Source organism: Carassius gibelio, chromosome A13 (genome assembly GCF_023724105.1).
Source record: "Carassius gibelio isolate Cgi1373 ecotype wild population from Czech Republic chromosome A13, carGib1.2-hapl.c, whole genome shotgun sequence".
Lineage (NCBI taxonomy): Eukaryota > Metazoa > Chordata > Actinopteri > Cypriniformes > Cyprinidae > Carassius > Carassius gibelio.
This window is the reverse complement of record NC_068383.1, coordinates 18817599-18839925: the sequence shown is the minus strand read 5'-3', so window position 1 is coordinate 18839925 and position 22327 is coordinate 18817599. Positions and strand designations below refer to the sequence as shown.

The following is a 22327-nucleotide window of genomic DNA, read 5'->3' as shown; positions in this document are numbered from 1 at the left end:
CATATAGAGGAACTACAGAATTGAGTTTTGTAAACTGTTTGGTAATGTGGGTGTTTCATCCTCTGCTGCTTTTCGTCTCATCTTCGATTGCAACACTTGCCAACCAGTACTTGCATAATCTTAAATAATCCCTTGTGTCAATATAACAGCAATTCATCTATAAATGATTACAAGGCATTGAATTATTCTTGGCGTCTCCTAGGAACTCTGTACCCATAAAAACCCTGCTAAATCTTTTAAGACATCTCAGTTTTTTGATACTCACAGTTCCACAGTTGACACTAGGTCCATAGAGGAATGGCTGACAGGTGGTTTTGCTCCAGGAACCTTTCACATTGCACATGATACAGCTCGAATGTTTGGAAGAATCATTTTGGAAGAACTTAATGGTTTTATTCAGACACTCCAGTTCATGGAGCTCTCTCGTAAAGAGCTGATGATCTGAATCAGGTGCGTTAAATAAGGGACCCGTGCAAAATGTGCAGAGCAGGGTTTTGTCCCCACAAACAGAATTGAGAACCAAAGACATGTAGAATGTTACAATATAATAAGCGCAATTTTCTATTAATAAAATAACTTTGGAAAATATTTTTTTTTCCGTCCCCACAAAAACAATAAGCTGCATGTCTTCTGAACCTAAAGATTGGCTGCTGGAAATTCTGCCTTGCTATCACAGGAAAAAATACATTTAAAGAAATGTCTTATTTTAAACTCTAATGATATTTTTACAATAATTTTAAAATAAAATTTAAAAAAAGCCTTAGTTAGCATAAGAGACTTATTTTTCAAAAACATTACAAAGTCCTAAGAAAATCTAAATGTTCATTGGTAGTGTAAGATGGTGACCCAAGACAGCACAATTTTTAACTAGATAGATAGAAAGAAAGATAGATAGAAAGATAGATAGATAACCACTCATAGACCCAAAACATTCCGATAGCACAATGTTCCAAGAAAATTTTAAATTTTGCAAATGCATAATAGAATTTAGATTTCCCAGTAACAGTGAACACACATTAAATGAAAGTAGTATTAAACCATAATAAATGACTTAAATCGACTTTGTTGCCCGAATTACACAAAAATGTAAAACTGCGGAGGTCATTCTAGTTTTAATAATGGCTTTTTCTTTTTTCTTTTTCCTTGTATTCTGTCAAAGATATGTGATGCTTTTCTTCTGCCATTTGTGAATAAGCCTGTTAATTGAGCTGTGTAAGAGTATTTACATTAAGCACTGTTGTTCCTCTGCAGTATTTTAGGTCTAATATAGTTCTGAGCTAGACTTTATGGCATGAGAACCAATCTGCTTTGTAAGCAGCAAAAGATATCAGATGAATTCAAATAGTTTATTGAAAAGTTCAAACATACACATAAGGACCTCTCAGGTGTTGTGAATGCATGATCTCAGGGATTTAGGAGCAAAGGGTACTGAACTCAAACCACACCCACAAGACCCACTCTGCCATCACGGTGAGCCACAGATAGTCGTCTGTGCTGCAAACGAAAATAAAAGACCAGAAATGCCAGTACAGGGGCACCAGCGTTCATCTCCCCATTAGGCTACCCAAAAACTGCTCAGTTCAAGGGCAGACTTTACATACAACGGTTACTCTGGATGGATGCCGAAGGAAAAATAAACTGCTTAAGCTTGTCCTTGCGTGCATGGAAAGAAGAAAACAGTATAACAGCATTTAAATAATAGCAGGGTTAACCTTTAATATCGAGTTAAGTGGTGGCTTGAATCGCATTCAGACGACTAAGGAATATCAGATACAATACAAATGATGAAATCAGAGACAGTTTTGTCACAAATCCGCCCCAAACCCACCACCGGCTAACTGAGAAGGGAACACAACAGAAAGCCACAGACACCCTCCGTCCCAAAGAGTATATCATTACTGTGGCAGTGCTGGAGAGAGATGAAGAAGTAGTTAATTTGTAGCTGAATGTCTATAAGAGAACAACTACAATTGAAAAACAAACAAGGGCATGAGGACCAGGAGGTGACAAAAAGAAACATGATCGCTTTTGATGAGCCTTTACGCGCATCTCATCTCATCTGGAATCCCCCTGCTGGTTGCTGTTGGAGTTAGATTTAAGGCCAGATTTCTCTGATATTCCCTTGTCCCTGACGTTAAGCAGGAGCAGGTTTAGGCCTCCAGCTCCAGGCCCAAGCCCAGCTTGTGGCCACCGGAATTGATGCTCTTTCCATCAACCAGGGCCGACAGGGTCAACTTGATACCTGAAAAACCATCACAAATTTAATCACTGCAGCTTTTACATCACCTTAACCACATAAATGGGTTGCATCTCTAAGCAGTTTTATCAGTCTCCAAAGCTGAAGTGAATCATATTGTGTTGTGGACAGATGATGTTACCAACTATAAAACAAAAAGAAATCAATGCCTTTCACTAGCAAGTTATAAAGGGTAAATAGTAATACAGGAAATTCATCTAGAGAAACTCTTCACTGTACCTGGTCTCAGAGTCTGAGTATAACCGACACCGACAAGGCTGGTGTTATTCACTTTAGCCTGTCGAATAGAGAGGAAAATGGTGACATAATGCTCACATGCAAAGCCAAATGTAACATTCAAATCACAAACACATTACTAAACAGAGGCTGTACTTTTAAGAGTTCTGGGAATCTTCACAATTTGATTCAGAGTTGCCATCGGATGCTCAGCAGCAAAGGGGCACAAATCTTTTCAAAGTTACTGTGAGTGGATGCTAAATTCAGTGTATAAAATCGATATAAAAGCTGTACCAGAGCATGTCGCCTCTCAGAAAATCTGTGTCGACTCTGGGGCTTTTCTTTTTGTTTTGTTTTGCATCACAATAGCCTTAAACTTTGTCATTGTCTGTGTAGGAGAGCTAATGATCATCATTTGAGCATGGAATGCATTGCGCCCTTTTACTGTAATGCTTGTGTAAATACACTTATTTTCTCTAAATATAGATCATGGTGCAATACAATGACTGTTTGTTTTGTAAGATGCCAGATAAAAAAAAGATTACTCATCCTTTTTGGCTTTGGCTGGTAAATTTAATCACAGTGTAAGTGCACCTTACACTGCTATAAAGCTGTGGATCTCAATTCTGTTCCAGGGGACCCACTGCTCTGCATCGCTTATTTAACACAGATCATCAGCTCATTAGGAGAGAGCTCCATAAACTGAACCAAGTGTGTCAAATAAAACAGACATACAAAAAGTGCAAAGCAGTGGGTCCCCAGGAACATAATTGAGAACCGGTGGTATAAAGGACACTGCAAATTGATAATATCAAGTAATAATTATATTTATCCCTAAACCCTTTATTATTCTGGGAAAAGTACATTGAGAAATTGTATTTTATGGGATCAGATGCAAAAACAAGCAGTCGCCTACTTCTGAAACTGCTGATTTGTGTAAAAGCAATGCGAGTTTACTCACACTGATGGAAGCGTCTTTGTCCAGCTGATACTTGGCAGCAATCCCGAAGCGTGTGGTGTTGCTTCCTGCTGTCCAGGCCAGATTCACAGCCGTCTCCAGCTTATCACTCACTTTCTGGTAGATGGAGCCACCAAACTCTGAGCCATCATTACTGCAGGGACAGACAAATTAAGAATCATTAAGACTAGACCATTATGAAAAAACAACTTGTCCTGAAATCTCAAATCAATCAATCAAACAGTGGCACATTAACTTCTGGATGCTTATACAAAATGACTTTTCTTGCAAATTCTAGTCACTCTCACAAAGAGCAATTTCTTTAAATATTTTCAAGAACAATCAAAAATGCCATTTAGTGCATAACTTTATTTTATTATTCATCATTATATTTGTATGCATGAAAAGAAAAATCATGATTTTATAATCCTGTCCAGATTGTCCCTGTCTATATGGCATATTAAGTGACAAGTAATGTGTCATTCCGGTGACAAGATGCAGTAAAATTCCTGACGTCTAAGCAAACTCTGTCTCTGTGTACATCAGTTCTCCCTATATCAACACTCCTCCCCACTAAAGTAAACCAGGTCCCAGTCTCATGCACTCAGAATGATGTAGTGATGCTTCAGGACTTACACGTTAGTGTGCAGCTGGAAGTCTCCGGTTTTGTAGCCTACAGCAAAGTTGTTCTGGGTCATCTTGGACTTGGCAGTGTCGAAGGACATCTGGTAACCGGCGAGCCATCCCTCATAGCCGACCACTGCAGCGCCGTGGATGGTTGGACCGGCAAAGTCAAAGTCAACGTCACAGCCCAGGTTGACGTACTCCCGCTTGTATGCGGTCTTGACTTTTCCGCTCTTTTTTCTGTTCATGAAGGAAAATAAACAGAACTTAGCATCATATTTAGAGGAATCACATTTGTTTATAAAAGGCATTTAAAACATATGGATTATTTGCCTTTTGACTAGCTATAAACCAAAATTCCAGTCTGCAGAAATATAAACTGTTTGAACTGTTAATACTCTTTTCCATCAAACGAGTGATGCAATTACTTTAACAAATGACTCTCAAAGTGTATTTGAACTATCAAACCTCTCTTAAAATATATTATATATAATCTTCTTCTTTAGATAACATAAAAACAAGTGACAAATAGCTGAATCTAGACCATCTCTTTTAGTAGTATTTAAATAATGTCAAATATAAAATGTATTACAAAAGAAACAGTTATTTTAATTTGTAACAATTTTATAAAATGACTCTTTGGCTCTATGTTTAATCAAATGGATGCAGCCTTGGTGAGAATAAAAGACTGAAGCCAAACTTTTAAACTGTTTCAGTAGGAGATTAAATCCATTGATCTTGCTCGGAGACAAACGCTGCTCTTTACCTCTCTGCTACATGATCCAAAGCCCCTGTCGTGAGCTACATGAGCCTATACATCAGTGAAGGCCATGTCAGCAATTCTGTCATCTGAGAGCACAGACCCCAACGACACCAGACAGGTGCCACTCTCTCCTGACCGACCCATTTACAGTTCTCAGAACAGCTCGTGTCGAAGTAACCTTGAAATATGCATCAATGCACAACAAAACAGAGCTAACTCTGTCACATGGTGACACTTGAATTGCTCAGTACGATATTGAGTTACGGGGCCTCCATGACACAACATCCCGTCCCTCATCTCCCCTGAGACAAATCTGTGCTTCAAACCAAATCTGAAGCTTTTCCATCAAGAAAAATAAAATAAGTACCCTGTGTTTGGTGAGAAGGTTGTGTCAAAGGTCAACTTCAGTCCCTTTGTAATCTGAAAAAGAGATAAAGAGCATTTTTATTCATGCTAAAACACCTGCACTTTGATTCATCGTCGTCGAGTGATTGAAACCAGATTCAGACCTGGTCTTCGATGACGATCTCTGTGCCCAGGGTGTTGTCAGTATTCCACTTCTCTGTGAAGGTCAGCCCATACTCAGACCTCTTGTATTTGGTTTCCAGGCTGCCCACCACTTTGTTGGTGTCCGTGTTGGAGGAACCAGCGGTCTTGAATTCCTACAGAGATATTAAAGAGAAATATCAGTGACAGATTCATGGAGCAGGTGTATTGTTTAAAGCATTAAGTACCAAAATAAGAAACAGGTTACAGCTATACTTTTCTCCTTTCTTCTAGCTTGCCTCCTAATCTAGGCTCCCAATAAACCTGGCTTTGTACATTACAAATATTTTTGGCACTTTGACAAATTGCTTTGGTCACAAACACATTTAATGAAAAGTCTCACCACTCCACTGGCTGATTTTGTCTTGACATCGAGCTTCACCATACCGAATCCTTTCAGAAAACAAACCAAAAGGAAACAATTATAACCTTAACTGACAACTAATGGGGATTTTTCGCATGATGTAGTGGATTATTAGATACATTACCATATCCTTTGTTGAAGATGTCTTTGGCAGATTTGCCAAGATCAGCATATGTTGGGGGAATTGCCATTTTATCTATTAAAAAAAAGGAAAAAAAAAGTGTGTCAGACTCAGAAGAACAGCATAACTAATATAGCTGTGTAGAAGCAGACCAACACATTCACACAATTACAACTGAGCAGAGCCATTTGAAAAAGCGGTGGGACGTTTTGGGTGGTCTATGGTATCTGTAGCTTTCCATGGTTAATCGTAGTGAGCCAGTGTCATATCAGTTTGATAAATGACCCAGTCTGAATGCAGCTGCTCTGCTCCAGCTAATCTGAACTGACAGCAGGCCACTCCTAACTGAGTCAGCGAGGCAGGAAGTGACGCACTGACTCATTCCACACTAATCTACAAGAGTGGAGCATGTGCACAAGTCAACATGAGATGGAATTATAGCAATAAAACTGAAGAAGGTGTGGAGGCAAGGGTGTGGAGATGATTAAAAGAAAAAAATAGCTAGGCTTTGGTGTAAGGTCTGAATAATGTGTTTGCAGTTACATCCAGGAAATGTACAGGCTGTGTTCATCATGGAATTGTGAGTAAGAGACCAATCACAATGCATTATACACTAATGGAAAAAAGACAACCAATCAAAATGCTAAATTTTGAAGATGTTTTACATAAATTCTAAATATATTCTAGACCCAGTAAAAAGGTGGTCACACTAGACATTGAACACTCAGTTTCTTTGGACACTGCAAAGATTGTGATATGACGTTATGCTCGGTGGCATTTAACAAATAATAATAAATCCAAAATGTAAAACTGTACAAAATCCCCACTTTGTACTCCAAAGTTCAAGTTTGTTTTTCATGCTTGTGTTTCCGGTATTGTGCATTTGCATGCATATGAAAATGAAGTACATGAAATGGACTGAAAAGTGTAATGTGACATGCAAGATTTTCACATTTTAATATTACATCTCAAATGAATCAATTCATAAATAAATAAATAACAGAGACCGTACCCTTGGGGTTAGACTTTTGAACGTTTTTAAAGAGATAGTTCTCCTTCAGTTGCTGATTGACTTCCATACTATAGTATGGAAAAAAACAGAAAAAGAAAAACTACGCAACAGAAAAAGAAGTCAATGGGGACCAGCAACTGAAGGTGAACCATCCCCTGTTAAAAAGAACAATGGAAAAATGTAAAACCAGCCTAAGATTTTTTGCTGGTCTTAACTGGTTTAGCCTGGTCAAGCTGGTCTCCTAGTGAGTTCAAGCTTTAAAAAGAAGCCATCAACCAAACAGAGCAGACTGGAAGACTAATATATAATAATGCCTTGCAAACACTGTAAATAATCCTCAGACAACAAATATAAGAACATATACTAAAATCACATTTCCAAAGAGACAATAGGCTGTAACTTACTCTAAATATAAAACATCACTGTGACCTTTACCATACAGAACAGTTAAAGGAAAGTCTGGCCCTGAAATCATGACAGGCGTTTCCATGTCTATCTTCTCAAGAAGAACTACATCACCACTTCTAAAGAAATACTCCTACACCTTTGAAACAATTCCTGACTAGTTCTTCTGTAGTAAAAAACAACAACAAGGGAGTATTCATTTCTATTAAATAAAAAAGGTATCCTCTTGTGCAGGAACCTTATAGATTTATAGTAAAGTCAGCTCGGGTCTGAGAACTGATTCATTATAAAGGGCATAGTAAGGGCAATGGTGACTGCGGATCTCCTTCCTCATTTTCAGAAACCACAGGAAACCCGCACGGCGACGAAAGGACAAACTCACGACTATAAACGAAATCAGAAAAAGTTAAGGCACGAACTGTGATTAAAACACAGAAATAAGAGCAGTAGAAATGATCGGTGGGGACACGGGTCAGGCGGCTCCAGACCTCGTGTGAGCTGCGGGAAGCCCAGCACTGAGCCGGAGATCTGGGAGTAAAGCCACGCTACAGAGGAGGCTGGAGAGCCGAAGACCTGTGTTCATGATCTTAGACCGCGGGCTGCTGCGTCTGTCTGGCTGTGACAGTACAGCAGGCCGAGAGTCCCAACTCTGGGTGATTCAGCTAACGCGAGCTAACGCGCTAGCACTAGGGAGAACGCATGCAATTTGACAGCTCCAAAGCTGAAATGTTCGCGGTTTATGATTTCTGCGTTGCTTACTGACGTACCTGTTAAAATGAGTTGCGTGAGGTTATTCAGGCGCGACTGTTGAACTTATTCCCAGCGCTGAGCCAGTGTGCGGTGTCCGGCCGGTTGGAGGGCGAACTGAAGGAGACTGTAATGTAACACACCCGTGCCGACAACCTCCTGCTCAAGGACCCCAGGCTGCCCCATCGGTGCCTGATGGTAAATGCTTACAGCCAAGTGCTTCTATTCACGTTGCCAATATAGAAATATCCCATTACTCAAATATAACAATTTAAAGAAATTTTATTAGAGCTTAAATGGTATGAAAATGTCTTATAATGACTAAAGTGACCAAAATTAGCACGTATTGTTCAAATGTGCTGGAAATGTTCAAAAAGTACTGACACATAAATCGTTTCACTAAGTTTTATATATAAAATCCACAAACAACTAATACAAATTTTTAATTATTAATATAATATACTTAATATAATTTAATATAAATTATTAATAATATTACATAATAATAACCATGTTTATAATTATAATTATTATTATCATAATCATTATTATACATTTTCATTATATTATTATTATTGAACAACATTTAGGGAAGACTTAAATGTTGATTTTTGATTTTTGATTTTTTTTTTTTTTTTTTTTTTTTTTTTTTTTACTTATCTTTGATTTATTTATTTCTGTTTTAGTAATTATAGATCTTAGAACTTAGAACTTATCATTTTTTATGTTTTCCGTTAAACATAAAATTCATTCATTTAATTTAAAAATAATTTAAATTTAAATTTAATAAAATCTAATATTTTAATGTATTTATTTCAGCCTTATTTCAATTGGCAAAAAGGAAAAGGTGTGGGGGGGGTATGTTTTAGTCAGCAGACTTTCTGGTTTTCATTTCAATGTAAGTGCAAAAGAAAGTGGGCTTCGTATAACTGTTAACGACTGAGTCATAATTCTGAAGCTAATAACATCGAATTTAAATTCAGAACAAGTGGTTATTTATCTGCAGAAATCACAGAGCGTTCTTTGAGTGTCTTTCAGTTCACTTCAACTGAAGTGACGTCAGTGCTGCTGAGCGATGCCTCCACTGTCCTCTCGGGGCTGCTAAAGCACTTCTAAAGTTACAAAAACGTAAAAAAAAAAAAAGAAAAAAAAGGTGAGTTTGTTCCATTGCTTGTGCTGTGATGTTTCAAAAGTTTTGCTAAATCTAGTGATTAAAAACGTTTTAGAGGTCCGGGCACATCAGGGAATTCTGTTTTTCCAATTCTCCAAATTTCTGATCTAAAAGTGTCTGGAGTCAAAGACCACAGGCCTGCACACATCGTCCAAAGACCACAATGATAAAAGGTTATTAATGAAGTTTGATTTATCAAACATGTGTTGTGAAGATGTCAGCCACTGTGTTCCCAATTTTGACCAATATCTGCTCCATGAAGAGTCCAAATATATACCAGTGTTTGACAGATATGTCAGTAACTGGCATGTAGCCTAATGAATGAATCATGATAATTGTTTACTCGTTATGCTATACAGCATAAAACAAGCAAACTTCAGTGTGTTCTCTATTAAATGTTTATCTTTTTTAACATAACAAAACCAAAACAAAATACAATTCACAATCATGAATAATGTCTGTACTGCTGAGTATCTCATAAACATGCATGTATTTAGTGTTGCAATCACTGCGGATGATTTTGTGAAGACCCTGAGAACATCCTCAGCAGGAAGGACAGACACATCTCTGCTATGACCTTGAGTGCTAAAGTCAGACTCTCAATCATGCACTCATGTGCTTCTGGGAAAGGCTTCCTCCACATATTTTCTTAGATTTTCTATCTAAATAACCATTTTTAATAGTAAACTTTCATAAAGCACTAATCCGTTTGTTGTCTTCATATCTTGGTAAAATTCATTTAAATACTTAGAAGAGTCTCTATAGTATTTAGTCACATTTTGGGCAGGTCTTTCTCGGAAAAGAGCTCTTAATCTCTAAAGATTAAAAAAGGGTATAATAACAATATCAGAGTCCAGCCGCTTTTAGGTCAGTGCAGTGGAGGTCGACTGTAAGGTCGGTTCTCAGGGGCCTTTTTTATTTTGTATAATGAACTTTCTCTTCTCTTCCTGTGCTGAGGGACCATTTGAGAGTTTGACAGTGTGATGCATGTTTGTGTAGATATTTCACAAGATTTATTAGAAAATATTTTAGTCATGATGTATGTGGGTCTTAAATTCATTGCTTTCTGTGTCCTGCGGAGTGTGCGCTAAAGGCAAAGACATGGAGCTAATGGGATTACACACGAAAGCCAGTTGACCCCTATGACCCCATTTTGTTCCCTCTCGCTCCATGGCTCATGCACCGTACAGTACATGAGGATTGAATGCTTTTTACATTTGTCCAGTTTCTTAAATTGCTGGTAATAAAACAGCATTTGGCACTGTGATGATAATCAACTTAAATTAGCATAAGTTAATTAAATTATAAAATGCATCACCCTGGAAGGTTCACATGAGAAACTGATACTCAAAAATAAACGGCGTAGTTCGACACTGGCTACTTTAAGATTTCTTTTATTGCTCCACTCAGACTCCCCTTAAAAACACAGCACAAATGTATTCACTCATATCTCAGAGAAGAAACTAAAATCAACCAGATTAAGGTGATTTAAAGGAAGCGAAACAGAGAGAAAATACAAACATGTAGATTACAGCCTTTTCAGTTTCACAGAACCAGTATTTATCCACTGAGAAAGCCACAATGTGAAATGTTTGTTGAACTCCACTGATTTCATCTATTTAACAGAGTTTATTAAAGGCCTTGACACACATAAATGACCAACTCAGAATATCATTTAACTTTCCTATGGGAAATAATTTGTTTAGTATATCCAGGCTGTTTTAATCACCAATTATTACAGTAATTTATAAAAGCAAACATCTGATGCAACAGGCTGCTGAAAATAACTTTCCTAATTTCCTTTAATTGGTTGTTTTTTAATGCTCAAAAATGCAAAGAGAAACTATTTACTACTAGAGAAAAAGTACAAGAATTAAGAGGGAGATGCAAGAAACAGTCATGTTATCCATGTTCAAGCCAATTCAGTAGTAATGCACTGCAGTTTGATGCATGGAACACTTCTAAGACGGAGACTATTACTGCACTTTAAAACACATCCATCAAAATATGATCAAGTGCAGTGCTAAAAAGAGATTCTGGAAAATGTGTGTGTGTTTAAGTGTTTCCACCACTAGATAGTAAAAGGAGCCAGCTCCCACAGTTGTACAAATATGCTATCAAAAAAAAAAAAAAACTTGGGAAATGTATACATTGAATCTCTGTAAAACTGATCAAATGTATCATTTCATTAGGCTATGGGAATTTAAACTGAGCTGGTAAGGATTTACATGTGTATGAGGCCTGGCAAACCACATAACCAGTGCAGTAGTTTTATTCCACGTATCTCCAACAAAACATGGCTTCATTTGGATGATCTCAGAGCTGACAGGGTTGCATAAATGCATTGTTGTAGTGCATACATTGTGACGTTATCCAAAGAATTAGTTTGGTCGCACACAGACAGACAGACTCAACATTAGAACTCAAGTTTGATAAGGAATACAAAAGCTATGCCATTAGCAAACTGAACATTTAGCATATTTTATTGGTCAAATGGCACAAAGCCAGTCAGAAGAGGTTAAAAAATGATGAATGTGCATTGTCTGTGCAGTAGCTCTAGATGGCAGAAGCATCCTGTACCTTTTGAACATCAGAGCATGAAAAATATTCATTCACAATAGAGTTTATATAAGAAGCACATCACTGCTGGGGATGTCAATCAAAGTCGAATGAAGGCCAAAACTAACATGGCTATTTTCCATCATTTAAAGCCATTGAAACGCTAAACAATATTCCAGAATAATTATAAACCTGAAGTTACGAGCCATAGGAAATTTGCTATGGACTGTTTTCAGCCGTGGTTTAAAGTCAGCTCGGAAGTAATGCCAGATCTTTGATAAGCCATTTGATAAAAGAACAGGAAGATGAGATAAACCAGAAAACGTAGGATTTAGGATAGAACTTGCAAGTTTTCGGCAGGTTAAAATTCACAATAAAGGTAAATCTCTTTCACACACAGAAGCTTGCATGATGCTACACTGAATGGAGGAATTTGAATCCTTTACATTCATAACATACACTTTAAGGCCTGATTTACTAAAGTCTTTCACTAATGCACTGAAGTCTTCAGCAAATGCAAAAATCAGCAGCACAGCCTGTAACTAGTCACCGTATGGGATCATTTTTGCACATGCTAAGAACTGTAGCATCACACTTTAGTAAATCTAGCCCTTGTTAGGATAAATATTGTAATTAGATGATCCAAATTATTTAGTGATCAGCTGTTACAAAATAAAGCCTAGGTCATGTCAGTTACACAAAGAATAAATTCAGAATTTACTCATAACAGATTTCTAAAAGAAGTGGAATGATACATGACAGTAAGTAAATGTTCCCTCATCGCTCCTTCAGATTCCTTCTTTGTTCCTTCTGCGGGGGTCTGTGGAGATACAAATGAACCTATAAAATGTGAGATCTCGCTCGCAAAACTTGAAGTTTGTTTTAATGTCTCATCCATGTAGAAAGGGAATGAATATATTATTAAAACATGGAAAAAACAGTTCTCTTTAGAACAGGGAAATAAAAAGTGCTTGTATGCATCGACTCCGTCAGAACCAGCGCAGACACGTCCCCACAGACACAGCTCGGACCGTGGATTTCAATTCTTGTACGACAGCAGTACAGTGGCAGTAGTTGGAATGAGCCGAGATCTAGCGCACACACTGATTCATTATGGTTGGCCAACAACTCACAGGAACAGGTTGGACAAACGAACAAAGAGAAAAGAACATCTAAACAACAAAACGAGTCTCAGTCTCAAGACAGTCCCTCGTGCCCGGTGCTGTGCGGCATCGCCATGTGTCCCAGAGCATGCGACGCCCCAGCCGGTCCTCTAGAGTTGGGGGTATATGTGGGCCAAGCGGTTACACGTGCAGGATCTCCATACCATAGTCCTCTGTCTCTGTGTACTGGGAAGAGTTTGTGTCCGACTGCGCCGGCCCGAGCGCCTCTTTATTCTCCAAGTTTGGCTCCAGAAGTGAGGGCTTTTCAAAAACGTTCTTTTTACAGGTCTCTGGGCGGTTCTGCACATATATTACTCGGTTGTAGGCCTTTAGTCTCCTCCACAACTGCATGTAGACCTTGCATTGCACGTACATGAACACCAGTCCGCCAGTGAAGCCTATGGCCACCACCACCAGTTTGGTCCAAAAAGGCCATTCCAGTATCCCTGTGTGAGAAACGAGAAGGAGAAAACACATCGCTGTAAGTATCACACACATTAGAAAGAGCTTATTTCCCATTGTAATCTGTTTAAAATCCAGGATCAAACGTAAGGGTCAATGACAAACCAAATGTTCATAGTAAATGGAGAAGAAAAAAATCTTTTGCTTTGAAAACATGGTAGAAATGGGCTCTATGTATTCATGCTGGTCTTCAAAAATCTTTTTAAAAAGTCTTGTGTCATTGACCCATATGCAGTAATCCTAAAGCAAGACTGCTGTAATACATTGCCCTGCAGCAATATTACATAAACTCTATATGCATACAAAGTGATTCTGAAATACAACAAGATCTAAAATATACATCGAGCACAACACATGAGCAGGGATGCAAGGACAGGCGACTGGAGTCCTGATATCCCACCCAAGCTTCTAAAGAGCCAGCAATGGACACAGGGCTATGCTTCAGAATGCAAATACAGCATTTTCACCCTTGACCATTTGACTAAAATCATTAGAAACGGCTGAGAAGTCGTGACCAGCAGCAAAGAGACCAGCATTTCAGGTGTGTCTCTTTCCATCTTCATTGGAAATTATTTCAGCCAGCCTTTGCGTTGCTTACAGTTGCTTTCCTATTTGGAAAAGAGCATTTTGAAATGTCAGAAAAGATCAAGTGTGAGGGGAATTGCCATGTGCTACAGTATGTCTCTAAATGCTACGTTCTGTTCAAGCACAAGGCCTTGGACATGGAATACTGTACTGTTTTCGGAGGCTCCATAAGCCAGGCCGGGGTGCAGCTTTAGTCCACCTGACACCATTACCAAAGGCACAGGGCAGAGAATGAGGTTAGTGCTGCACATACAGGACAGTCTTTTGAAAGCCAATTGTATAGCCTTTTTATAACTTTTCTTACGATAGAAGTGGCCTTTTCAATCTATATCTTGCTTATTACAATCAACCTAATTATATACAAAGAACCCGTTTGATGGCTCAATCCCATTCATTACACTGACACGTACACATTTGCCTGAGCGATATCAGGAGAGCAGTTCGATACAGATTTATGTCAGTTTCGATTTCGATAAAAACATGCCACAGTCCATTAAAATGCAGCGCTTGCCTCTTTGTTCCACACATCACCTTCGACAGTTTCTTTCGCTTTAATCTTTTGTGCCTGAATGTATCCAGAAAATAGATTTAAGGAAAAACTCAGGCAATGATAAGTGGCCATCAAGCCTGAAATTGCCTTTGTCCAGCACATTCACAACCGACAATATGGGGCACACTGCATTCAGAGCGTTCTGGATGTGAAGCATTATTGCCTTTATTTATGTTGCTACAGTCATGCTAGAACGGCTGAAGTAGCCAGGGGAGGAAGAGAGGGACCTTCAAAAAAATCATTACAGTAAGGAGAAAGAGTTAGGAGGAAAGAATGGTAAATGTAAAAGTGTTTACCTGGTATTCTCCCCGCTGCATGGTTAAAAAGAGTCTGTTACTATTTCACTATTGGCAAAAGATGAAGCCACTGATAGGGGGGCGGGGGGTTGGGGTGCAGCAGGGTGGAAATCATATCTTAAGATGTAAGATATAAGCTGCTGGAACGATCTGATGCTTATGAACCATGAGGTATGAAGAACGGACATGTAAAGACGTTCAGGTATGTGTGCATGCACTGCGCTTGACAGGGCTCTGACTCTGCTCAAGCCTTACCATGCAGGATGAAGAAAAGTCAATGATGTAGCCATGGTAATAGTGATCAAGGATCTCCTTCAAAGCTACTGTTCTTGTACAGTGAGGCCTGTGTGAATGGGCCCTTAATGTTAGGAGCAAATCAGTAAAGTGCCTGCTGTCAGACGCACATCAGCTTACGGGTCGAGGTCAGGGTTAAAACTCATCTAGAGTGCGGTAAAAGGAAAAGTGTGTTTTACTCAAGCACACACACACTTGCTCCCCAGCTCAAATCCATTATGGAAATAAAATCCATTGCTGTCAAATTCTCCGAAACATATCCGGTCCCTGCGCTCCACAGCTCCCTAATGGTATCGATTAGATGGGGTGTGAGAGATGATCTGGGAGCAAACAACTTTACCATCAGTGTGCTAGTCCTGCATAGTTTAAGACTATTTTTTTTATTTTTTATATTTAACTTTGTACAAATGGCGAAAGGCGGTCATCTCAACAGGAGTTGGCATGATTAAGGATTTTTCACAAGGGATGCATGGGGCGAAAAATGTACCTAAGAGAATCTGAATTCAGTTTTTATTGAATTTCTAACATGCATTCACTTTGTTGACCAATATAGAGCTGATTGGTTTAGTAGTGAGAAAGCAGTACCTTTATGCATTGCTATATTACTGACAATAGCCAATTGACCTTCTTTGCCTGTGAAACTTCACCAAATTTAGCTAATGTGACCACACCTTTAGACAGAACAAGAGCATCTGACTGACATGTAAAGCGACTACAGATGCCGCTAAGGATGTTACACACAAATGTTGGGCTGTCCATGATAGCTTTTGATGTGTTTTCCTAGTCTGACCCCCATTAGTGGGTTGTTAAAACACCAGCATAACCCACAGGTAAAAGAGATCACTATATTGGACAGTTATGCTTGGTGAACCAGTGCATGAGAAGAAAAACAGAAGCGACTAAATTAAGCAAACAACAAAGTTAAAAAAGACTTTGTATAATGCAGTTCTAGTTTTTCCGGTTTTCCTTTTGGAGTGCTGAATAACGACCAATGCCATCTGATGGCACGGAGAGTTATTTCCTCTCATGCAGAAGCATGTGTATGTATGAGTTTCTGCATTGTGCTCAAGAGCAACTTTTCGTCTAGATAAGGGGATGCGAGAAGACACCACAGTCGAGTTTCATCGCCGCTAGTTCATTGAAGTCAGTTTGGTGTGTCTGGGGCTTTAGGGGTGGTTAAATCTGAGACTGTATCACAAACCACGAACACAGAACATCTGATATCTATTTTACCTGCAACTAAGAGCATATTCTTTAATGCTAAAATGCACTTGTGTCCAAAATCAAATATTATTAGAGTATATACCAAAATAGTGTGCTTTTTATTATACTGTTGTATAGTATAAAAATCATATCCAAACATACTACTTCTGCCATCTTGAAATTGTCTTGTGACCCATATGGTATTTAACCAATGACATACTAAAAACAAGTAATTTAGCTTCTTCAAATCTCAGCAGATCTTTACATTAACCACATATTGTTCACCAACACTCTATCATTCTATACAGTGGGGAAGTACACATCAGACTTTGTGTAATGTCTGCCAATTACATTATAGCTTTCCAGTTGTGTGTGCATTATGTATCTGTGAAAGAACTGTGGCCAGACTGAGCACGTCGTCTGAAGATGAGACTATGAACGTACCAACTCACATCTTAAAATGAGACACCCATTTTCATTTACCTATATCTCCAAAGAAAAGTTCCAGAAAGAATCCATCTGTGTGGAGGTCATGAATACATCAAGATATGCATCGTTGGGTACAACAAACAGCTGTCAGTCAGACTAATGTGATCGTTCCAGAAGCAACAGAAAAATCCAGGGGGAACGTGAGGATTGCTGGATGGTACGGAGGGGTATGGGGCTGGAGGGAAGCAGGCAGACGGTGCTGGATGAGGAAGAGCTGGAAGGAGAGGAGAGGAGAGGAGAGGAGAGGAGAGGAGAGGAGAGGAGAGGAGAGGAGAGGACTAACCTTGTTTGATCTCCTCTGCTGTGCGGTCAATGAGGACGTAGAGCGACCAGACGACACATGTGATGGCGATGACGTGAAAAGTGACCGAGCACAGGATCTTCCTCCTCTCGCTGGCGGTCATCTGAAGCTTCTCCCACTGCGCACACACAGATAGAACAAAGACATTCAGAAATGACTCCCTACACATTTGATATTTGTTGTAAAAGAAAGACTTTGATGACTACAATCAATAGAATAGTCAACATACTTTAGAGTGCACTACAAACAAAATCAGGAACCTGGCCTTCCTGCTTAGTAAATATTTCATGTGTCTTATAGTGAGAGTTATCTCTGGATCTCTTTTAGCCATTCAGTGCAGGTCTCTTTATCAAGCTATGACCCAGAATCCACATCAAACTTATATTGATAAAGAATAATCCAATAATTTGTGTTTATTTACACTATATACACATTTAATCTAATAAAAAAGCCATGCTGCCTGATTAAAAGCCTGTTTAAATGCATACTTAAACCAAAAATGAATATTCTGTCCTCATTTATTCACCTTTATGTTGTTTCAAAACCAACTTTCTTTCTACTATTAAGATAGGTTAAAGAATGTTGGTAACTAAACAGTTTTGGTGACCTTTGACTTTCATTGTATGGGGAAAAAAGACAATTTTCTACAATTTTCTACAGAATCTGATGGTGGACTCTTCGACTCTTTCAGCAACTTATATGCTAATAGTTGTATAAAATCAAAAAGATTGGCATTCATTTAATTTTTGATAAACAGCAGATGAAGATGTACCAAAAAGCTCAGTGTCTGTCAAAACGGCACCAGTGGTTTACTGTTTTACTGAATCTGATGTAGAAGAACTTGACTGGCCATTTGGCAATCTACACAAACTCCGACCTGAACACTACCGACTGTGAGCCTCCCTGATACTGTTGCATCTAAATGTGAATAAACAATTGCACACATCTTCCAAAATCCAGCAGAATATCTTCCCAGAAAGACTGTGATCTATTATAACAGCAAAGGGAGGACAAACTCTTGGTTTGGAAAACACCAATGGTTTGGAAATGAAATGCTCAAGCACATAAGGGTGTGGTGTTCAGGTGTACACATACTTTTGGCCAAGTAATAAAAAATTCAATGGAAGTCAATGAAAAAGTATTAAACCTGTCAGTTGGGTGAATAGATTATATTAAAAAGTTTCTCTGTCTACACACAGACATAAAATCTCTCTCTCTCTCTCAAAACAAATAAATACAAAATAAAGATATACAACATAAGAGAGAGACATTTTTAAAGGAACATACAGCATGTTGACAATGGACATGCCTCAAAGTCAAAACTTTCACAACAGAGAACAGCTGAAATGTTTAACATTGCTTATTTCTGTAGACAAGAAGCCCCAGCTATTTTGGTTTTGAATAATTTATTAGATAGCGGGCTCAAAAATAGGTTCTGAGAAAACAGAAAAGACTTCACCTGATGCAAAAACCCAGGGAAAACTAAATGGGACATGAGGAAGGTTTTACATGTACATGGTGTATTGAGGATTAAGGGAGGACAAATGTAATTGTTTAACAATCAACCACTGAACAAAAACAAAAAAAAACGAATCCGAATTTCTTGTTTCCCCTTCAGTGTCATTCAAATTAAATTTGAGATGAGATTTGATCTGCACTCTTTCTTCTGGAAGGATGCTGACGTTGACTTGCTGTGCTCATTTGTTAACATGAGTAACACCTGGCAACACAATCAAATTCATAACCTATTCAACAGAACAATGACTCAAATATCAATTTACAGCCAGTGATAAAACACTAACCGAGTGTACTTGTAAACAGTCAGTCTTAGTTCATTTGAAGTATCTTGCAGACACCTGGAAATCTCTTTCTCTCTCTCTCTTTCTCTGAGGAAGTCTGCACAGTCTCTTTGGTGACATAAATGCTGTCCTAGATATGCCCTACTTTAAACCCCATTTGAGACACACAGCATCAGAAATTTAATTAAAAGAGGATGCAGTGGACAAAGACTACACACTGAAGTGGCTGGATTTTCATCTTATGTTACTCAAAAATGATTCATTGTAACAATTAATTATCAAAACCTCCTGCAGGTTTCATGGACTAACTTGTATTGAATCACCTCAAAAGGACAGGTTGCTCCTCATCTACACTGAATGAATGTCACTCACAGCCTCTTGTGGCTTCATACTTCATTACACACGGCCCTGAGTGCCGTCACTATACAGCAATATGATAAAAGATACCAATATTCTATTAGTAACTTTTTAATAATCACCAGAATAAACTATTCTTCCATCAAGTATCCTAATACAGTTCCAGCAGTTCCTAAATGTTACCAAATGGCAACAGCTGTTCATTTTTGCAATATGAATTGAATCGTATTCATTAATAAAGATTTCCAGCCTTGAGCTTAATCTGCTCCGAACTGAACTTTAGTGTCAAAACCAAACAAGCATTTTAAGATGAAACATAGCTTATTAAGGTCATGTAATAAATAAATTATAAAGACTTAGATGTAAAAATAGGAAAAATTTGCATACACAAATTACAATGTTGGCAGATAAAAAAAAACTATATACATATAACTATATACATACATATATATTTATACACACACACACACACACACACACACACACATTATTAAATATATACGTCCCTATTTTTATTATATGCATGCTTTCTTTTTATTGAAAGCTTACTGACTTGTATCTCGTCCATGTTAAACATGTCTTGAAGGTTTATATACACTATATATACACTATTTACAGGTTTATAATTACTGTAAGTGGAGTCAATATGTAATTTAATCCAATACAAATTCACATACATTAATGTCTGTTTTATAAGGGCGTGTTTTAACACTTTACAGAAGGCTTTTAAAGATGTGCAGTTGAATCAGAATATTTTTCCACCTGAATGTGTGTACAGGTTTGTAACGTTACCTTGCGGAGTGGCTTGAGCTTGGTCTCCATGATGAAGTCGTACTTGCAGAGCTCGCAGCAGCGTGTGTCTGAGCTCTTGATCCACTGCTGCAGACAGGACTGATGGACAAACCGCAAACTCCCAGTGCAGTGACAGGGCGTTATCAGCGCACTCTCATCATCCCCCTCACAGTGGCAAATCCTACCGTTTATTTACAGAGAGAGAGGGAGAAACACTCAGTCATCCTCCTAAAACCACTGCAAAGCAATATTATATAATACTGTTCATCTCATAATGCAGCTGTAACCACAACTGATTCTTAATATTTGCTGTGAGGATTTTAAAGTTTTGAATAAGCTATAATCTCCAAAAAAACAAAAAACAAAAAAAAAACACAAAAAATAAAGTGGATGCTATAAACAGGCTAAAAATAAGCCAATAGTTGGGACAGAAACATGCAGTTTCTTGGAAAGTATTTCAGTACAGAAACATCAACAGAACTTTAAATCACACAAGCAGGGGGAAACCCAAAAGCTTTTTGTTAGTGGAAGGATGGCTGGGTTCGAGGAGAGTGTCCAGGGGGTGATAAGAGACAGAGACAGAGACAGAGCAGGACATAAGATGAAGGATCCATTTATTCTCCATGTAATCTCATTGCTAAGAAACAAATGAGATGTTTTTGAGATCTGAGTTGTGTTTTTTCTTCCCTTCTCTCTCTCTACCACTCGTGGGCATTTATGCATATGAATTTAATGTGTTTTATGAGCTTAGAAGTCATCTGGGAAAGCAACACGTACAAACAGCTGTGTGACAAATGTCAACATTCATATTATGAATATGTCAGCACCATTGTTCCGCTGAGTCAATCGGTGGTTCAAAGTGAATCACAGATGAGTTCAGATCTCACTGGTGCTCTTCAGAGAACACCACACATGACTGCTAATCTGGAAGAGACATTATTTCAAAATGGAGATCAACTGACTTTTAATGGTCAAAACCAAATGTAATATTAATTTATGCACTTAGTGGATGCTTTTATCCAAAGCAACTTACAGTGCATTCAGGCTAACAGTTTTTACCTAACATGTGTTCCCTGGGAATCGAACCCACAACCTTGTGCTGCTATCGCAATGCTCTACCACTTGAGCCAAAGCAATACTAATTATTATATATTTATATATATTAATATAATAACTCAAAAACAATAAATACTGTAGGACAATCAGTTTGGAGAAAATATGGATTGATAAATTGAAAACCAAACCAAACAGGTTCCTACATGCCCTATATAGGTCAAGTGGTTTGGAGAAAAGATAGATAGATAAATGGAAAAAATGTAATAACAATAAATTGTAAATAAGAATTTCTCCTGAATTAACACATTTTTTTTATGACAGCAGCAAAAAAGATGCAATTAGACACAAACAAAACAGTGGGAAATAAATAATCATTTACAGAATGCAAATTATTGAGTATGTAATGCACATTTTACTGTTTTCAAAAGAATTGTTGCATTATTCATTAACATGGCTGCTGGTGGATTTGAAACGAATGCAAAGGGGAACTGCACATTTCTTGCAGAACTCAGTGCAATGTCACTGTCATGGGTTGATTCCCAGGAAACGCAATATGATAAAATGCACACTTTGAATGCTGCAATTCGCTTGAAATAAAACCATCTGCCAAATGTGTAAAATCCAAAGTCTTCAGAGACAAGAGATTAGACTGTGATTTCATTAAAGATTCCAAGCATTTTAAACAGCAGTACTTTCCAGAGCAATGGTATGAGGAAAAAAACTATAGTTAGACAAGCATAAATGTAATCCTTGATGCTTATACTTACTGGCAGAACAACATCATATGACAACTGGCATTACGGTCACAGCACATGGTTTAGCCGCTGTAATGGATGTACCAATCATATTCTCCACGATATGGGTGCTTTAAATGTTAACTATCTGCCGGGGCACAAATGAGAGGGAAGATTGCTTCCGTGTCAGCGTCCAGAGAGGAGGCTTTTCAGACTGAATGAACAGGATAATGACTATTTTCAGAAAGGCATGATCCAGTCAGGGCTCTTCAAGATCATAGCAAGAAACAACACAGTGAAAGAGAAAAACGATGCCTGTCACATCTCCATCATCTTACACATGGCTTTACAGCCCCAGTCTGAGCAGAGTGTGTAATAACGTCCATGAGAGCTTTATGGGACATCGTTTTAATAGACTCCTTTTGTTTATGATTGCTCATATTTTTCTTGACAAAGGCCACATGACAATTTCCTTCTCTCACTTCCTTTCTTTTTTAATCAGA

At 38.2% G+C, this 22327-nt stretch overlaps 2 protein-coding genes across 7 annotated transcripts in view; both read right to left on the bottom strand.

Moving 5' to 3' along the window:
- Window positions 1-1332: 1332 nt before the first annotated feature.
- Window positions 1333-8221, bottom strand: LOC128026413 (voltage-dependent anion-selective channel protein 2). The gene is made up of 9 exons (XM_052613524.1): window positions 8034-8221; window positions 5853-5924; window positions 5708-5757; window positions 5328-5480; window positions 5186-5238; window positions 4068-4295; window positions 3435-3585; window positions 2477-2534; window positions 1333-2242 (listed from the first exon to the last, which is right to left on the bottom strand). Exons 2-9 carry the CDS (start codon window positions 5917-5919, stop codon window positions 2151-2153), a joined length of 852 nt encoding a protein of 283 aa, XP_052469484.1. The 5' UTR covers window positions 5920-5924; window positions 8034-8221; the 3' UTR covers window positions 1333-2150.
- A 2341-nt stretch (window positions 8222-10562) lies between these two features.
- LOC128026410 (E3 ubiquitin-protein ligase MARCHF8) overlaps window positions 10563-22327 on the bottom strand; it is an 80506-nt gene continuing 68741 nt past the window's right edge. For 3 of the 6 annotated variants that reach the window (XM_052613513.1, XM_052613514.1, XM_052613516.1), the window contains 4 exons: window positions 20035-20215; window positions 17069-17204; window positions 14800-14814; window positions 10563-13352 (listed from right to left, as the gene is read on the bottom strand). In XM_052613513.1, the coding sequence (XP_052469473.1) occupies window positions 13048-13352; window positions 14800-14814; window positions 17069-17204; window positions 20035-20215 (637 nt within the window). In that variant the 3' untranslated portion in view covers window positions 10563-13047. Of the gene's footprint in view, window positions 13353-14104; window positions 14153-14799; window positions 14815-17068; window positions 17205-20034; window positions 20216-22327 lie in introns of all 6 variants that reach the window. The other 3 variants (XM_052613515.1, XM_052613517.1, XM_052613518.1) reach the window with 2 other exon arrangements.

What these genes read in the sequence shown, in the direction of transcription:
- LOC128026413 (XM_052613524.1), bottom strand. Translation starts at nt 5,919, where the DNA reads ATGGCAATTCCCCCAACATATGCTGATCTTGGCAAATCTGCCAAAGAC. An exon ending in AGATCGTCATCGAAGACCAG is followed by an intron (nt 5,239 to 5,327) that starts GTCTGAATCTGG and finishes TCTCTTTTTCAG; the next exon opens with ATTACAAAGGGACTGAAGTT. An exon ending in ACCTTCTCACCAAACACAGG is followed by an intron (nt 4,296 to 5,185) that starts GTACTTATTTTA and finishes CTTCATGAACAG; the next exon opens with AAAAAAGAGCGGAAAAGTCA.